Source organism: Geotrypetes seraphini, chromosome 9 (assembly GCF_902459505.1).
Source record: "Geotrypetes seraphini chromosome 9, aGeoSer1.1, whole genome shotgun sequence".
Taxonomy (NCBI): domain Eukaryota; kingdom Metazoa; phylum Chordata; class Amphibia; order Gymnophiona; family Dermophiidae; genus Geotrypetes; species Geotrypetes seraphini.
This window is the reverse complement of record NC_047092.1, coordinates 121,421,417-121,441,648: the sequence shown is the minus strand read 5'-3', so window position 1 is coordinate 121,441,648 and position 20,232 is coordinate 121,421,417. Positions and strand designations below refer to the sequence as shown.

Sequence of the window (20,232 nt, the reverse complement as noted above, 5' to 3'; positions counted from 1 at the left end):
AGGTAAAATTGGATATATTTAATATAGCTTTGGATGCCATTTACTGAATTCCCCCTATCTTTCCTGTCTTTTCAGGATAAAAAATGATATGAAATTATGCCTTGGTATGCTAGAATATGGTAAAAATACATATTACAGTGGTACCTTGGATTACGAGCATAATCCGTTCCAGGAGCATGCTCGTAATCCAAAATGCTCGTTTATCAAAGCGAGTTTCCCCATAGGAAATAATGGAAACTCGCTTTGATGCGTTCCCCCCCCCCTGCGATCCAGCACCCCCCCTGCCTTGAACCGGCACACCCCCCCGCCACGAACCGACCCCCCCAACACAATTGGGCACCCCCCGACACGATCCGATCACCCCCCAACACGATTGGGCACCTCCCCGACACGATCCGACATCCCCCCCCGACACAATTGGGCACCCCCCCCGCCGCTTCTTACCCTCATCTGGGAACTCTAGAAGATTGGACTCCTCGTCTGCTGGGCCTTGAGCATCTGAGCATGCTCAAGGCCTGCGAGTTCACGTTCACGTTCAGAACGTGAACTCGCAGGCCTTGAGCATGCTCAGATGCTCAAGGCCCGAGGGCCGATCTTCAAGAGTGCCCAGATGAGGGTAAGAAGCGGCGGGGGGGTGCCCAATCGTGTCGGGGGGGGTCGGATCGTGTCGGGGGGGTGCCCAATCATGTCGAGGGGGGGCGGATCGTGGCGGGGGGGTGCCGGTTCGAGGCAGGGGGGGTGCCGGATTGCCGGGGGGGGGGGGTGCTCGTAAATCGAGCCATGCTTGGTTTCCGAGGCACCGATTTTGCAAATGTTTTGCTCGTCTTGCAAAACACTCGCAAACCGGTGCACTCGTAAACTGAGGTACCATTGTATTTGGTTTTAGATCGTGATTTCTATATGGAATCTTCATTGAGTGGTCTTTAAATAAGGCATGAGCAGTGATAACTACCAATCTTCGAAAGAATACTAAAGTTTAAGGGCTCCTTTTACAAAGCCGCGCTAGTGGGTTTAACGCAACTTTTCATCACGCAACTTTTCATCACGCAACTTTTCATCATGCGCTAACCCCCGCACTGGTCGAAAAACTACCACCTGCTCAAGAGGAGGTGGTAGCGGCTAGCTTGGCTGGCGGTTTAGCACGTGCTAGCGTGGCTTTGTAAAAGGAGTCCTAAGCTTTTGAGATTACCTAATATATTATGAGGGGCCACTGAAAGGTTCTTAGCCCAACCAAGAAGAGAATGATATGGAGTCATGAAATTTACAAGTTATTCCACACTTTTCATTTAATTGATAAGAAACAAAACGAAAAATGTCAAGAAAAATGTGGAAAAACTCGTAAGTTTCATGGCTTCACATCATTCTCGTCTTAGGTGGGCTGAGAACTTTTCAGCGGCTACTCATATATGAAAAGTATTTATTTATTTTTTTTCATTTATAAAAATACTAGTGTTATACATTTGTCTTCCTTTTCATCTTTTTATTAGAAAAAATATAAAATTACATTTGCATATCTTTGTATACCCTATTTTTGCTTTATAGAACTAAATATATTTGAAGTCAGTGTTTTTACTTTGTTATAGCAGCATCAGATTTTTTGCTGTGACTGTGGTAAGCACATGCTCCTTTTAGGTTTTCCCACTAAGGGCTTCTTTTACAAAGACACACTAGCAGCTGTTGTACGGCAAACACTCTGGCATCCATTAATTCCCTATGGACATCTGAGCGAATACTGCTGCTTTGTAAAAAGGGGGTAAGATATCTTTTGCCATCATATTTTATTTCCATTAGCTATCCATATTGCAATGAAGAAGTTCCAGTTATTTTTGTAGTAATGATTACTAAGGAATGAACTTTTATGATTTTGTATAATTATTTCATGTAGATCTTACTATTATAAAGTGATTTACATTTGTATTTATTTTTAATATTAGATTTTTAAACTTCTGATGCAGACAAACTGAAGCATGGCAATTTCTCAGGTGGTAACAGCTCCGAAGCTCATAGAATTCCTATGAGCATTGGAGCTGTTACCACCGCAACCAGAGCTAAAAAAAAACACGCTGCAGTTTTGTAAAAAAAAAAAAAAGGGGGGGAGGGTTAAATTATATTCCTATGTTGTTTAATTCATTTTAATATTTTCATCATCTATTAATTATTTTATTTTTTATTATTCATTATTTATTAATTATTGGTTCTGATGGGATGCTTTTTGTTGATCTTAAATTTTCAAATGACCTAAATTTTTATCAAATGTGTGATGCATTTTGTAGTATCATTTCTTTAAATATTATATTTTTGTATGTTTTGCAAGGTACATTGGCAGAAAAACTTCCCATAGTCAATACAGCATTCTCTGTAAATGAAAATAAATTTCCTAATCTTTTAGCCTGGTAGGATTACACACCTCAATCAAGGTACATAGGGAAATGCCTTTGGTACGAATATCCTTGTCCCAGGAGGCAAAACCAATCTCAGCATCCAGTTCTAAGAACTCCCAGGGGGTACACCACTTCTTCTCCGTACGGATGCACTTCCCAAAGCTTCCTGGGAACAGTCACATTAAAAATGAAGAAACCAATTAGCTCATGCATGGCATGTTTGGAATATAAGGCCATCATAAGGCAAGTGTGAAAAATGTGTCTACACCAAGGTCCCATGGCTGGAGAAGATTCACAGTGGTCATACCATGCAGACATAAAGATAACCTAGTAGAGTGAACTAGTAGCAAGGGAATAAAGAGGAGCTGAGCATGCATGACCTATACGTCTTCATAGCTGCTCGCTTGCAAAGTAGAAATAGTGCTGGGGCAATTCATAGCCCTGAAACCTAGGAAAGCAAAGTGGCTGGTGGCTGATGGTTGTGGGGCATATGAAAAACCTTGCATTATGGTTCATGGTTTATTGTCTTATATCCCGCTTTATACAAAGTGGGTTACAACTAAAACATACACAATTAAAATGACTTTACATACAATACAGACAAATCCAACAATCAGAGCCTATCAGCGACCAGCACTTACAATTAAAATAAGAACTTAATTCCCATATTCCATCTTACAGAATAGGAACTTCTTCAATAATTTTTTTAAAATTATATAAATTTCTCTGCTCATGTATATATTTAGAGATCTCATTCCATGCCCATGGTCCTATGCAGGAGAACATGCTCACCCTAGACATTTTCAACCACACTTGTTTAGAAGATGGAATAAATAAGTTAGCATTTTCCACAGAACGCAGTTTCTGGAGTAGAACATATGGCAGAAAACTATCCGCCGTGTATACACAAGTATACCATTACCAGCAGTTTGTAACATATCTGGTATTCTAATTTCAGCCAATACAATTTAATATACATGTTCACACCTTCTCAGTTTAAAAAGCATTCTAACAACCAAATTCTGTGCAACTTGCAGAGCACATAAGGTCGAGGCTGGTATTCCTAAAAGAACGAGGTTACAATAGTCAAAGCAGGACAAGACAACCATTTGCAAAATCGTCTTAAACATACTACCTGAGAGGTATGATCTAAGGAAACTCATCAACCTTAATTTGAAAAATATCTTCCTGATCATTCCTAACACATGACTTCTAAACATCAGGCAGGAATCCACAATGACTCCCAAATACTTCACCTCTCCAGAGATCTTTAGGGATGCACCATTAGAACTGTTGATACTTAAATTCAATTCTGCTTATATGGCTTTGATTCTCTAACATAAGGATACACATCCATAAGGTGATTGATCTATCTTATCAGAGTTGTCTCAGTTTTCAAAGAGAAGCAGAAGCAGGGTCACAAGGGGAAATGATTGCTATTGTAAGAACAACACCTTCTGGATACACTACCAGTAGCAATGGAGGATTTCACCATGGGGGAATATTTTTGTGGGAAACCTCCTACTTACTTGGAGTTCCAGCCCAATCAGATCCAGCCTCTAGTGGGCTATTATGCCATGAGCTTTCACTAGCAACTATCCAAAGTTATCTCCCATTTTATATTTCCCACTCATCTAGTCCAGTCATCACAGTGATGGACTTTGGCCAGGGGACATAGACCAGCTTCTTCTGTATCATGATATGTATACTCTGTTTGGATGATGAGTATTATCTCTGAGCAATGATAGACCCTCCTTTCTCTAAAGCCAGGCTGCACAAGTTCAGTCTTTAAGGGCCACAATCAGATCAAATTTTAAGGATATCCCCAAATTACAGATCTGCATGTATATTATCTCTTATGTATGCAAATCTATCCCATGCATATTTATTAGGGATATCCTGAAAACATGACCAGTTTGCAGGGTTTACAGTCATAAGCGCACGGGACAAAGCCACGCCAACATTTGAGAACAGATAATTGAGCGCAAGACTCAAGCGTGCCGCCGTAAAAGTATATTTTAAAGAGCTCCGATGGGGGATGTGAGTGGGGAACCCCTACAGTTTACTTAATAGTGTTTGCGCTGCCGTTGGGGATGGTTTTGGGGGGTTGTAACCCCCCATTATAGAGGAAACAACTTTTCCCCTATTTTTTAGGGGAAAAGTTAAGTTTTCTGTATAATGTGGGGGTTATACCCCCAAAAAAATTTCAGGAAGGACATACAAAACTCCTAAAACTAATAAATTATGCCCTATTGGAAACCATAGGAAGGACCTACCTAGACACTACCAGGTCTACCCACTGCACTCATACAAAGACCCACTCATTCACTTAACACACAAAAAACAAGAAAAAAAGTGGAGAAAAAGCCTCAGTTCATCTTCATATGGCAAAAAACTCCCCCTGGTAGGACTATCGTTTCAGGGAGGGATTCTATGCTTGAGAGAGTATGCAAGTATGTTGACATCCATTTGCAGCTTTGCTTGTCGAATGTGAGATCTCTTTTAAAGGATACCACCCATTTTTTGAAATTATTGGAGGAGTGGTACTGTAGGGCATCAGAGATCACCTTTTGGGTGACGTTTGATGTCACTGCCCTGTATACTTCAATCCCTCAGGATGAGGCTCTTGAGCTATTACATCAAGCATTATTCCATCTCCCACGCCCTTGGTTGATTCCACCAGATTTTTTGATTGAGTTGTGTGCTTTAGCTATGAAGAAGAATTATTTTTTGTTTGAAAATCAATTCTTCATGTAACTGTCTGGGGTGGCTATGGGGGCGACCTTCGCCCTGACGGTTGCGAATGTATTTATGGGACATTGAAGAACAATTCATATACCCCTCTTGTTTTTTTCAGACAGATTTTGGGGTGGGCCCACTTCATAGATGACATTTTTTGTCTGTGGAAGGGGTCCCTGGAGGAATTGTTCAAATTTAGAGAATATGTGAACTCATGTCATACTGCTTTGCGTTTTGAGATGACATATTATCGGACACAAATCTCATTTCTAGATGTGAGATTGGAGATCCTGGATGGACATTTTAACACCACTATCTTTGTGAAGGATACGGATTGCAATTCCCTTCTAGCATTTAGCAGCATGCACCCGTGCCCGTCTAAGACCAGTATACCTTTTGCCCAGTTTCTCCGCTATCGACAGATTTGTAGCTCCTATGCCGAATATAGACATCAGTCAGTAACATTGATGGAGAAGTTTCATCAGAGAGGATATCCAGAAACTATTGTGTCTAGAGCAGCTAGACGGGCTCTGTACAATCACAGGGAAGCCCTATTGGAGTATCGGAGGGAACAACCTCAAGGGGATGTGATCCCTTTTGTTTCTAAGTTTAATCAGATGTCCTCTCGGGTGAAATGGGTCATGCAAACACATGTTGGGCTCCTGCGGGTTCACCCCTGTTTTCAGGATACTAGGATCCTTTTTGTTTATGGAAGGAACAGGAATTTATGTGACATCTTGAGCCCTAATATGATACCTGCAGTGGACAAGGAGGGTGTTCAGAATGGTGAACGGGGACACCACAGTTGTGGTGGATGCTCTGTGTGCTCTCTGATGTTAAATATCACTGAATTTGTGCATCCAATTTCAGGACAAAGGTTTAGACTGAAGAGCAACACTTCCTGCATTACAGAGGGGGTTACTGACATCATCATATGCCCCTGTCCTTTGTTATATGTGGGACAGACCTCATGGAAATTGAGGGTCAGATTACTGGAGCACAAGTCATGTATACATACTAAGAGAATGGAAGAACCCCTGGTGGTGCACTGCCTTGAAGCCCAACATGCTTTTAGTTCACTGTGGTGTGTGGTGATTGATTATCTCCCCGGCTCTGTGAGATGTGGTGACTGGAGACGTCAGCTACGTCAGAGGGAACAAAGATGGATCTACAAACTGTCCACCCAGCTGGGCTGAATGCCTGAATTGAGTGGGTGGCATTCTTTGGTTAAAGCTGGCTAAGGATTGGTCTGACTGGAAGGGGGAGGAGTCTGTACTCCATTTTGAAGACACTGGTTGCTGGAGAACCCATGCCTCAGCTTTTATGTGTGTGGATGTGAGCAGTTGGAGCACTTGGAGAGCCTCTACAGTTGCTGGTGGAGTAGGTTGGAATCATTCCCCTGACGCAGCTCAGGGAAACGGAGGTTTCCCCGTTGGGAAAGAGTGGCTGTGGGGCCAGGCAGGCTTGCACTTTTTGGATGCATGGAAGACAGCCTGGACACCATCTGCAGCTAAGTGTTTGTTTGTTTTTTTCCTGCTTACCATTGACTGTGTTTGAGATTCATATATGTGCTGCTTGCTTTACTCACATTTTTAGAAGTTTTGTAATTTGGCATGCTAGAGTTTTTTTGAGGTGGTTCCTAAGAGGGCTACTATAGTGTTTCTCACTGCTGAGTGAACTGATACATTTTGGACCTTGCTTAATGGTTGTTTATAAGTTTTTTGCCATATGAAGATGAACTGAGGCTTTTTCTCCACTTTTTTCCCTTTTTTGTGTGTTAAGTGAATGAGTGGGTCTTTGTATGAGTGCAGTGGGTAGACCTGGTAGTGTCTAGGTAGGTCCCTCCTATGATTTCCAATAGGGCATAATTTATTAGTTTTAGGGGTTACACCCCCCCCCCCCAACGGCAGCTTGAACAGCAGCACGAACACTATTAGGCAGACCCCCTCCCCCCGTCGGAGCCCTTTAAAATAAACTTTTACGGCGGTGCGCTGGAGTCTTGCTCACAATTGTCTGCTTTCAAATGTCCGCACTGTATACCTATGTTATTATCTGATTAATGTATTGGTCATTGTTGCCTTCCTTTTATGTATAAGCTAAAAACTTTCAATAAAAATGATTGAACTAAAATGTTGGCGCGGCTTTGTCCATCACGCTTTGTTCCCATCACGGTTTGCAGTTCTCAAGGACTAAACATGCGTATCCCTGCTCTAAAAATGCTCAGCCAATCTGGGGATCAGAAGTCTAATAATCAAACTCAGGTCTTCTGCATGGCAACATCATTGAATAAGAAATGTTCCTGAATTTAAAGGTGTTGATTGCCATGGACTGAATTTTTCCTGAACATTCAATGATGGGCCTAATCTGGTTACTGCCATTGAATATTTATTTATATGGATTTATCAACTGTCTTTTCATGAGGAGATTCACAATACATTGAATGGTAATCAGGTACTCTTAGGTATTTTCCTTGTGTGGCCCAGTAGGCTCACAATCTAGCTATGGTTCCTGGGTCATTAAGTGTTAAGTAATTTGCCCAGAGTCACATGAAGCATGCTTGGATTGAACTCACAACCTTAGGGTGCTAAGTCAGCAGCTCTAACCACCAGGCCACTCCTCCACTTGAATAACTGCCAAGATAAAGCTAGGACAACCTTTTTGCTGTCCTAATTTTATACGAGCACCTACCCTATTAGTGAACTGAATATCTCTGCTAACTGGGTGAATCCCAGCACTGCCCCAACTCTACCCCTTGATTTCCTCAGCACTAACCAATGCCAACAGTGGCATTCCCAAATTTTCAGTGGCACTATCCAGTTGAATGCAGTTGAAAATGTGTGTATGGCCCAGTATGACAGGGTAAAGATCTGTCACTGGCCAGCAAAGGGCAGTCTGAGCAGTGAAAATAGCTCATTTGCATACAAGCAGCTGTAAAGGCACTTGGGAGCTGTGCACTCACCCTGATTGGAAATGGGTGCTGAAAAGAAGAGCTCCTGAGCAGCGAGCTAGGGAAAAAGAGAGCTCCTTTGGGAGCCCATGCGACCCTTAAAGGGAAGAATGCTGGCTTCAGCGTAACCCTCAGTAAGTCTGATAGACTGTCCTGTCCAATGGAGCTTGGAGTGCAGAGAAGGCTCAAGCTTGATGACCAGCAGAGGGCCTGGTGGAGAATTTGTACAACAAAGAGGCCCTCAGGGAGAGTAAGCGACTGGGCGAGTCCTCACAGAGAATGTCTGAAGGACTGGAAGAGTCGTCAGGGAACATGAGCGACTGGGAGTGTCCTCATGGGGAGAGCCTGGGTAATCAGGAGAGTCCTCAGGGAGTAGAGACTGAGTGACTTGGAGAGTCCTCAGGGAATGAAGAATGAGTAACTAAGAGAGTCCTCAGGGAGAGACTGATGACAGGAGGTCCATGGGAGACTAGGGTACTTTAAAAACAATAGATCATTGGCCGAAGGTGACTGGTGAGTGACTGACAGAGAGGCCGGCAGAGCTGGTGGCAACCAGCAGAGAGACTGGTAATGGTACCAGAAGCTGCCCAAAAACCTGGAAGTCCAGGGAGGGGTCAGAGAGGACCCGGTGGCGACTAGAGAAGTGTTTGGAGGGGCCTGGTCATATGTATGTGAGTGAAGTGTAATTTTAACAAAGCCTGGTGTTGTTTTAGCAGAGCCTGATATTGAAGAAGAAAGAAGACACAGAAGTGATGGGCGCTGACCGCTCAGCCTCTTCACACCCAGTCAGCGTGATTTAACCAGGCAGAAGTTTCTTTTACTTGGTTAACTCATTTTCAGTATCTACTCCATTAACTGCACTTCAATTAGTTGATATCTATGCCACAAATACAATCTTCTATATATATATAAAATCGGAGGTATGTATGTGTGTAAGTATGTATGTGCCGCATTCACGCAAAAAACGGCTTGACTGATTTGAACGAAACTTGGTATGCAGATCCCTCACTACCTGGGGTGATATGTTCTGGGGGTCTCGCGGCCCACCTGCTCACGTGGGCGGAGCTACAAACAGAACATCAGATTTCACCCATTCATGTCAATGGAAAAAAAGTAAAAAGCTGCCATTCTCACAGTAATTCAAAAACGGCTTGACCGATTTGAACAAACCTTGGTATGCAGATCCCTCACTACCTGGGGTGATATGTTCTGGGGATCTCGCAGCCCATCTGCACACGTGGGCGGAGCTACAAACAGAAAATCAGATTTCGCCCATTCATGTCAATGGAAAAAAAGTAAAAAGCTGCCATTCTCACAGTAAATCAAAAACGGCTTGACCGATTTGAACGAAACTTGGTATGCAGATCCCTCACTACCTGGGGTGATATGTTCTGGGGGTCTCGCGGCCCACCTGCACACGTGGGTGGAACTACAAACAGAAAATCAGATTTCACCCATTCATGTCAATGGAAAAAATGTAAAATGCTGCCATTCTCACAGTAATTCCAACTACCTGGGGTGATATGTTCTGGGGGTCTCTCGGCCCACCTGCTCATGTGGGCGGAGCTACAAACAGAACATCAGATTTCATCCATTCATGTCAATGGAAAAAAAGTAAAAAGCTGCCATTCTCACAGTAAATCAAAAACGGCTTGACCGATTTGAACGAAACTTGGTATGCAGATCCCTCACTACCTGGGGGTGATATGTTCTGGGGGTCTCGCGGCCCACCTGCACACGTGGGCGGAGCTACAAACAGAAAATCAGATTTCACCCATTCATGTCAATGGAAAAAATGTAAACAGCTGCCGTTCTCACAGTAAATCAAAAACGGCTTGACCGATTTGAACGAAACTTGGTATGCAGATCCCTCACTACCTGGGGTGATATGTTCTGGGGGTCTCTTCACCCAAGAATTTATATGTTCTTGCTCCTGGAGGTGAAACTAAAATTGTTGTTTATAATCAAGTTTTGTGTTTGTTGTTTTGTATTCATTTTGTCAAATATTTCACATTATAATTTGAATATTGTACTTTTTATAAAGCTGTAAAAAAATAATTTCATTCACCACTATAAAGTATCTTTATTTGAATCCATTTACAGTGTTATTGCTATAATTAAATACCCGTGCAACGCCGGGGCTTCAGCTAGTCATTAATAACTATCACCCATCTGTAACATTTAAAGGTAAATAACCTGGCTCCTTTCTAGAGTTGTGCATAGCCAAAAATAAAGCTCACTTAAATGTTCTTATCTAATGGAATTTTTTCAATTTCTATACATTCATTTTAAATGCATACTTTGTGTGGACTACAACTTTTTTGTATGACAAAATTGATTGCATATGCATTAATCAATCAGTATATCTGCATTCAAGTGATTTACATGCACAAAACATATTTAGAGACCCAAATGAACCAAATGTATACCCAGTGTTGGGCAAGTAATACATTACTAAGGGCTCCTTTTATCAAGGTGCGCTACGGGGGTTAGCATGTCGGACATTTCATCACGCGCTAACCCCCGCGGCAAGCCAAAATACTAACGCCTTGTCAATGGAGGCGTTAGCGGCTAGCGAGGCAGGCGGTTTAACGCGCGGTATTCCGCGCGTTAAACCCCTACCGCACCTTGTTAAAAGGAGCCCTAAGTAACCTCTCATGGCTTATTGATTAGCATAATTTAATATATCATCTTTCCTGAGGAGATAAAGCAGTGAACAATAGACAATAAATCTAAATTTAGAGGAAAGAATGTCAATTGTCAAATGAAAGGATAGGGTAAGAAAAATAATAGTACCAGTAATATATAACTGGCAAAATATTACTTTTAAAAATAACAAGTAACTATTGAGTAAGTTACTTTTTAAAGGTAATATACAGTAATCACTAGTTTCATTAGGAAACAGGAATATGTGATAATTACTAGTCTAGGTAGGTTACTGTGAAAAATAATGAATTACAGTATTTGTAAAAGTAATATCTTACCATTAATATATAACCTTATTACACCCAACTCCATGTACACCCTACTACTTTAATTCAAAATAGGTAATGGAAAATAGGTTTATAGAAAACAAATGGGAACCACAATGTCTGAATTAAGAAAACTGAGCTATCTGACCTGTTGCAAAGCGACATTTGTAGAGGACTCCAGTGACAGCACCACAAGAGACTGGGAATTTCTCTGAAGCAAAAAGCTGCCTCAGTTCAAGTGAGATTTCTCCTGTTACCACTTCTCTCCCTGCCAATCACAGAGCATAAAACAAGAACAAGATTATAGTACAAGCTACCAAAACAAAGCCTTCCCCTAGAAATTCAAAATATTTGTTGTTGCAATATACTTTTTTTTTACCATGTCTCTTTCCTATTTTTGAATATTTCAAGTTGCCTTTTAATAATAGTGGCCATATCTTATATTTGTTTCAGAATTGAGAAATAGTAATGCCCATACCTGTGAATTCTCAGATTTTGACCCTGAGCTCCAGAATTCCCGGGTTTTTTTTTAGGCTCAAGCCTATACTAAAAGAGTTACAGTGGTGCATTCATGAACAGCCATGGAGCTGTTGCCTCTGCTAGACATAATATACTCCCCCTTCAATTCACTCTGAGATCTATATGCAGATGCAACCACTGTTTCCTGACTACTGTCAAGGCTGTTTGGATTCAGACGAGAAGAAAGTAGAAGAAGAACAGAATCAACAGGAGAGAGGAGAAAAGGCATGAGACGAGAAGAGAAGAATAGATATATATCAGGGTGAGGGGAGGGAGGTAAAAAGGATAGGTATATAGGCAGAGGGAAAAAGAGACATTGAGAGGGAGAGAAGTGATTATTATGGGTAATGATTTCTTGGCTTTGTTCTTATTTCTCAGGACACACTTTTCAAGTATCTATGGATCATCTCTATTTATCTGTTCACATTTTGGGTATCACAAGGTTTGGTGCTTGCACCAATTTTGTTTATGCCTCAGTACGCATTTTTTATGCTGATGATATTCAGTTATAAGATAACTAGTGTTTAAGCCCGTTACATTAACGGGTGCTAGAATATATGGCTGTCTGTCTTTCTTTCTTTATGTCTCTCTCCCTGCTCCTGTTTCTTTCTTCCTTTCTTTCTGTCTTTCTCCCTCCTGCAATTTTTTTCTCTCTCTCCCTGGCACCCTTTGCCTGTCTGTCTTTATTTCTGTGTCTCTCTGGTCCCCTGTCTGTCTTTATTTCTGTCTGTCTCTCTCCCTAGCCTCCTTTGTCTGTCTGTATTTCTTTCTGTGTCTCCCCCCCCCCCCACTTTCCTTTGCAGAAGCATCAGTGCTATTTCCCTTCCCCTCCAGATCCCTGTGAAGTAGTAGCAGCATTTCCCCCCACCCACCCCCCATTCCCTTCTCTCCCCCCCCCCCCACTTTCCTTTGCAGAAGCAGCAGCGTATTTCTCTTTCCCTCCAGGTCCTTGCTGAAGCAGTAGCAGCATTTTCCCCCACCCCCCATTCCCTTCTCTCCCCCCCACTTTATTTTGCAGAAGCAGCTGTGATATTTCCCTTCCCCTCCAGATCTCTGAGAAGTAGTAGCAGCATTTCCTCCCACCCACCCCCATTCCCTTCTCTCCCCCCCCCCACTTTCCTTTGCAGAAGCAGCAGTGCTATTTCCCTTCCCCTCCAGATCCCTGTGAAGTAGTAGCAGCATTTCCCCCCACCCACCCCCCCATTCCCTTCTCTCCCCCCCCCACTTTCCTTTGCAGAAGCAGCAGCGGTATTTCTTTTTCCCTCCAGGTCCTTGCTGAAGCAGTAGCAGCATTTTCCCCCACCCCCCATTCCCTTCTCTCCCCCCCCCACTTTATTTTGCAGAAGCAGCTGTGATATTTCCCTTCCCCTCCAGATCCCTGTGAAGTAGTAGCAGCATTTTCCCCCACCCACCCCCCATTCCCTTCTCTCCCCTACCACCACTTTCCTTTGCAGAAGCAGCAGCGGTTTTCCCTTCCCCTCCAGGTCCCTGCTGAGTAGTAGAAACATTTTCCCCCACCCCCCATTCCCTTCTTACCTTGAGCTGCCCTGCTCCGTTCGGCCCCTCCCCCTTCTCTTCCCGTGTGCTGGCCTGCTGCGGCTGAAGGTTTTTTTCGGCGACTCCTCCTGTTAAAACTCCCCCCCCCTCCTCCCGCAACCGCTCCTGTTCAAAGCGGCCTGCTGAGGTTTGCGGCCGCTGTAACGAACCTCGCAGGCCGCTCTCCAACTCGGTAGCATGTTCCCTCTGACGCGATTGCGTCAGAGGGAACGTGCTACCATGTGGAGAGCGGCCTGCGAGGTTCGTTACAGCGGCCGCGAACCTCAGCAGGCCGCTTTGAACAGGAGCGGTAGCGGCTGTTGCAGGAGGATTGGGGGGGGGAATTCGTGAGCGGCGGCAGGACCATGAGGCGGGATTGAGTTTTTCGGCTTCCCCTATCTGGGGAAACCGCCGTGCCGAACTGAGCTGCGCGTGGGGCCGTAGTAAGCGCGGGGCATGCTGCAGTCTTGGCGGCCACGGACATACGGATCATGGAAGCACGCTGATAAGACTGCGCATGCGCCGCCTACGGTTTTATTATATAGATTCTATAAAGAGGCACCTATGTTCCTAGAAACTTAGAAACATGATGGCAGATTAAAGCCAAATGGCCCATCCAGTCTGCTTATCCACTACTACTACTACTACTATCCATTTAGTCATGTCCGACCCTTAAATAACCTGTAGGCCAGTCCTCGCCATGCTTCCCTGTTTTACATGGCTTCTTTCAATTGCTTGATGAAAATTCCCGTATCATTCTTGATGGTATCCAGCCAATGGGCCTTTGGTCTTTCCTGCTTCCTGTTATCACTGACTATTCTGAGTAGCACCTCTTTTTCTAGTGAATTCACCTTCATCACATGTCCAAAATACGTCAGTTTCTGTCTGGTAATCTTGCCTTCCAGGCATAGCTCTGGTTTTCTATGATCAAGAACATATTTGTTTGTGATCCTAGCTGTCCAAGGGATTCAAAGAAGTCTTCTCCAGCACCACAGATCAAAGGCATTGATTTTTCTTCTATCTGCTTTCATGCCTGTCCATGTGTCACAGTCATATGTCATGATTAGGAATACAATGGCAGAGATCAGTCTGTTTGATGGTGATTAAGACGTTCTTGCTCACCAAGGCTGCACACCCAAGTATTAATCGATGCTTGATCTCTGCTGTTGAACCGCCACTATGACCACGCATCTACCACACTTTCTGTAAAAAAATATTTTCTTAGATTACTCCTAAGCCTATCACCTTTTGACTTTATTCTATGCCCTCTCATTCCGGAGCTTCTTTTCAAATGAAAGAGACTCACCTCATGCGCATTTATGCCATGTAGGTATTTAAATATCTCTATCATAACTCCCCTCTACCGCCTTTCCTCCTCGTACATATTGATATCTTTAATTCTTTAATTATTTTTCACGGAGAGGGTGGCAGATGCCTGGAAGTAGTGGAGAGGAAAACAGTGATGGAATTCAAAAAAGCGTGGTTTAAACATAGAGGATCTCTAATTAGAAAATGAAGAATATAAATTAAAGAGCTAAGGCCGGTACTGGACAGACTTACACGGTCTGTGTCCCATATGTGGTGATTTGGTGTAGGATGGGCTGGGGAGGGCATCAATGGGAACTGCACTAACTAGGAAAATGAGGATGTTTCTAGCCAGACTTTATGGTTGATATCCTGCAAACAGGATGGTTGGATAGGTTGGAGTGAGCTTGGATAGCAACTTCAGCATTTGGAACCTAGGACAATACCAGGTGGATTTTACAGTCTATGACCCAGAAATATCAAAGAAGAGACAAGTTAATTTAATCATGTATTTTTAATAGGTATAACTAATGGGCAGACTGGATGGACCATTCAGGTTTTATCTGCCATTTACTATGTTACTATATTGTAAGTCTGTTGCCATACGCCTTAAGATGAAGACCACGACCATTTTAGTAGCCTTCTCTGGACCGACTCCATCCTGTTTATAGCTTTTTGAATGTGCGGACTCCAGAATTGTACACAATATTCTAAATTAGGTCTCACCAGAGTCTTACACAGTGGCATCAATACCTCATTTTTTCTACTGGCCCTACCACTCCTTATGCACCCTAGCATCCTTCTAGCTAGTACCTAAGTGCCATAGCATCTAACTGCAAGAGACAAGGGAACCGCAGACAGAGCATGGGCAAGCAATGGACATGTCTTCAAGTTAAGTGTGTGTGTAGTTTATAGAATAGAAATTACACATTTCACTTGGTGTACCATGTACCTAGATAGGACAATTTACACTTACCGTAGATATTGGGTAAGAGGATGTGCCTAAACATGGGGTACCAATGCATAAAATGTGTCTAGACTGTGCCTAGACTGTGCCAATGTGTCTAGACTGTGGTACCAATGCATAAAATTTCCCCCTTAGTTATCTTATACTTGGGACTCTGCTTTCCAGATTAACTCAGAGCATAAATTGGGGAAAAAAATCATTAAAATGTTTAATGAACTCAAATTAATTTTGTGCCACAGCTTCAACATAATCTGATTTCCATTAAGGATGCTATCACTTCTTTGGGAGTGACATGAGATTTGAAACTCTCATTTAGATCTTATATTTCTATGAGGTCATTTTACTAAGCTGTGGTAAGCACTAGTGCTGCTTACCATAGCTGAAAAGGGCTTACTGTGGGATGCGTTGAGGCATCCCATGCTAATTTTGCAATGTTCGCACATAAATCACACACTAAAAATTTTTTTTTTCAAAAACAAGCATATCTGGAGGCAGAGTGGGCATTTTTGACTAATCAGTTAGTGTTATGATATGTGCAATCTTATATCTCACCAAATCCTCACTAATTAGAGTTCTAGGTGGGTTACAGGCAACATATTGTTAATTAGAATTTTGTACAGAGTTAAATAGTTAAATATGTTAAAAGGAATTTTACATGCTAAACAAAGTTATCAAATTGTTATCAAATTATGCATACAGTCTGAGATAATATATCATAAATAGCAGTTGACCATTAGCATTGTCTTTGTTTTGGATGAGTTGTGTTATTAGTCTGAAACTCTTTGGACCTCTGGTGGAGATTTCTTTAAAAATCCATATTTTTAGTTTTGCAAATGAAACAAAAAGTGTCAAGAAACGTGTGAAATAACTTGTAAGTTTCATGGCTCCACATCATTCTCTTGTTGGTTGGGCTGAGAACTTTTCAGCGGCCCCTCGCAAATCTGGGTAAGCTATTAGGGACATTACCATATACTCAGGGCCGGATTAAAGGATAGGACCAGTAGGCATGTGCCTAGGTCCTGAAATTGTTAGGGGACCCGCTCAAGGAGGGCAAAGAGAAAGCCCCCTTTTTTTTTCCAAACAGCAAATATCGGCATCGGGACTCCCCCCCCCCTCCCCGCAACTCAAGATTGGCAATGGGCCTCCTTCTCCCCCCAGCATCAACAGCACTTCATATCGACAATGCAGTGCTCAGCCCAAAGCTTCCCCTCTGACACAGCTTCCTGTTTCTGCCCAGGCAGTTTGAGTCAGAGGGAAGCTTTGGACTGAGTGTGGGGCCTGTTGCCAATCTTGAGTGTCATTGCAGGGGGGGGGCCATTGCCGATCTTGAGTGTCATCGTGGAGGGGTCCGTTGCCGATCTTGAGTGTCATCATGGGGGGGGCGTTGCCAATCTTGAGTGTCATCACGGGGGGGGGCGTTGCCAATCTTGAGTGTCATCACGGGGGGGGGGCCTTTGCCAATCTTGAGTATCATCTTGGGGGGGCATTGCCAAAATTGGAAAGAAAGGTGAGAGGAAGGGAGAGATATGGGCCTGTGGTGGATGGAGAGATGGAGAGAAGGGGCAGATGATGGAAGTGGGGAGAAGGGAGAGCAAATGCTGAATGGAAGTGGAGAAAGAGAACACATACTGGATGGAAGGAGGGATAAAGAAAAAGGGCATATGCTGGATGGGGGGGAAAGATAGAGTTAGTGAGATAGTGGAGGAGTGAAGGAAAGGGATGGCATGAGTGGGTAGACACAGTGGAAAGAGGGAAACTGAGGACTGCATAATAAGAAAGAATTTAATTTAGACAGAGGCAGAAAATAAAGAAGGAAGACCAGAGAAGAAAAGGAAAGGGAAGAGAGAGGAGAGAGAGATGCCAGAGAACAGGGAAAGAGACAGAGATATCAGATCTGAGTGGAGGAAATGAGAATAGAGAGATGCTAAAAACCACAGGGGGAGGGAAAGAGATATGAAAGGAGAGAGATGTCGACCTTTAGGGAACAGAGGGAAGATGATGGATGCCAGACCAAAGGGAGGGGGTCAAGAGGAGCGATGGCAGGAGGAGACAGACAGTTTCTGGAAGGGGCAAACAGTGGATGGAAGAAAGAGAATGACAAGAAGATGAGGAAAGCAGAAACCACATGACAAAGGTAGAAAAAAATTCTTTTTTTTTTTGCTTTAGGATAAAGTGGTATTATAGCTGTGTTGATAAATGTTTAGAAATAGAAAATGCAAATACAATGATCATTTTATTGGATTAATTTTAATACATTTTTGTCTAACTTTCAGAGACCAAATTCTCCTTTCTCAGGTCAGGACAGGATACTGTAACAGTAGTATACTTTACTGACCTAAGGAGAGAGGGTTTGACCTCTGAAAGCTAATTAAAAAATGTATTAGTCCAATAAAATGGTATTATCTTATTTTCCATTTTTTGTTTCATTTTTAGTTGCTGATTTGTTATTTTTCTTTTTTTCAAATTTACATCTACTATCTTTATATTTTGTTCAGTATTGGGGGATATGCACCATTATTCTTCACCCCCTAAATTGTACAGTTCCTTTGGTTTGTAACACAAGCCAGCATGCTGAATGCTCTGCACTGCTCTGATGGTCATAGCAGTGGCGTACCAAGTGGAGACCGCGAGGGCGGTCCACCCCGGGAACAAGCCCTGAGGAGGTGCTCCCGGCCTTGAAGCCGTTGGCGTCCGGTTCCCCCCCCCCCGATGTCCGGATTCTCCCCCGCCCCCCCTCCCCCGCACCATTTGCAGTGGAGAAGCAGCCTGCTGCGGGATCGCGATGCCAGCGATCCCTACGCTGCTTTGGCGCTGCTTCCTCCGCCACGGTCCTGCCCCTCCTCTGACATCAGAGGAGGGGCGGGACCGTGGTGGAGGAAGCAGCGTAGGGATCGCTGGCATCGCAATCTTGCTGTGGGCTGCTTCTCTACGTAGGTGGTGCTGGGAGGCCAGGGGGATGAGCAGTCCTTCAGGGTTGGGGGCTGAGCGGTCCTTTGGGGTGGGACGGGCAGGCAGGCCTTCAAGGGGGGGATAGGCCTTCAAGTGGGGAACAGGCAGGCAGGTCTTCAAGGGGGGGACAGGCAAGCAGGCCTTCAAGGGATGGGGACAGGCCTTCAAGGGGGACAGGCAGGCAGGACTTCAATGGGGAGATAGGCCTTCAAGGTGGGGGGGGGACAGGCAGGCAGGCCTTCAAGGGGAGGATAGGCCTTCAAGGGGGGGACAGGCAGGCAGGCCTTCAAGGGGGGGGACAGGCCTTCAAGGGGTGCAGGCCTTCAAAGGGGGGAGAGGTTTTCAGGGGTGGATGCAGACCTTTAAGAGGGGGACTGGCTTTCAGGGGAGGGGGGTTCAAAGGGATGCGCATATGCCGGACTTTGGGTGGGAAGAAATAATGGGTCTGAAAATAGAGGAGAGGGAGAGAGATGATGGACCATGGGTTTTAGGGAGGGAAGGAACAGAAAGGGAGAGAAGTTGGACACAAGGGATGGTGTGGAGGGGGGGATAGAGATACTGGATAGGAGGGTAGTTGGGAAAAGAAAGGGAGAGATGGTGGACCCTGGGGTGGTGGGGAAGGAGGGAGAGATGCAGGATGAAAAGGTAGTTAAGAAATGATGGATCTGTGGAGGGAAACAAAAAAAGGAAGATGCCAGACCTCCTGGGGAGGGAAGGGAAACGGAGAGGACAGAGATGGCTGATGGATGGTTAGCATGCAGAAAGAAGGAAGAAGGAGACCCTGGCAAGCAAGTTATCAGAAGACAACCAGAGCCTTGGATCAACAAGATTTGAAAAATAACCAGACAACAAAAGGTAGAAAAACTAATTTTATTTTCTGTTTTGTGATTACAATATGTCAGATTTGAAATGCCAGAGCTAGTATTAGACCGCAAACGTGAGCTAGGATTTAACAGAGAGAGGAAAAGTCCCTTTTTGTTTCTTTATTTTATTTACACCACAGCGCCAGTGTGGTTAGGAGAAGCCAAAGGGGGCAGAGGGGGTGAAAAAGCTATAAAATAAACCCACCAGGATGTTTAAAAAACAACAACACCCAAATGGGCAGGAAAATCGAATTGAAAAACCAATTCAATAGGCTGAATCGAATCAAATTTTTTTTCCTGAATTGGGCAGCACTAGTTTGCACTACTGTCTTAGACTTTAGGACCTGGGATTGGGGAGAGATGGCATCCTCAGTACTTTATAATGCAAGTGAAACAAGGATTTAGTCAGGCTTTTGAAGGGTCTGCAGAAGAAAAATATTGTATGGGCCTGGGACATGAGACAGCAGGAAACGGGAACTTTTCTTCCTTCTATTTTTGTGAATGGCAAGGCTGAGGATGTCAGAGAGTTCAGTTAAAATATGTGCTTTATAAGAAAATATAATAATGTGTTTTATAAAGTTTATAAACATTGCTGGCCTACTCGGTGAGGTGTTCCTAACGGTGGTGCTGATGCCAGCATGTCAATGTGTTGAAAGGAAGAGGTGGTCTGGGAAATTTTGCTGAGCAAACTCCGGGCCCATTTCCACCCCGCAGTTAGTCCACTCCACTCAACTGGTTCACACACTGAGTGGGTCTTTGGGTATTGTGCCTGGGTAGTTGTTTTGGGATCTCTTCCAGTGGTTTGTCAGTATCTCCTTGTGGTCCAAGGAAGGAAACTTTGTTAACCTTAGCATTGACCTTTTGTAACAGCGCTGCTTGTGTGGCATTGCGCTATGTAGTGATCGAAAGAAAAAAACCAGATCTTTGCACATTTTAGTGCTATATGGTGGGTATATGAGGAGATTCACATTTCCTGCACAGCTAAGTCCGTGTGAAGTTACCTTGTGCTATATTTGACATCTAGCAAGGTCTCTGTTTGGAAGGAAAGATCTAA

At 43.7% G+C, this 20,232-nt stretch overlaps 1 protein-coding gene across 1 annotated transcript in view; it reads right to left on the bottom strand.

The window, feature by feature from the left end:
- LOC117366910 (nuclear body protein SP140-like protein) overlaps window positions 1-20,232 on the bottom strand; it is a 219,978-nt gene that overhangs the window by 48,079 nt on the left and 151,667 nt on the right. Inside the window, exons 11-12 of the mRNA XM_033958923.1 lie at window positions 11,188-11,307; window positions 2,408-2,547 (exon numbers count right to left, since the gene is read on the bottom strand). Coding sequence (XP_033814814.1) covers window positions 2,408-2,547; window positions 11,188-11,307 — 260 coding nt within the window. The remainder of the gene's footprint in view (window positions 1-2,407; window positions 2,548-11,187; window positions 11,308-20,232) is intronic.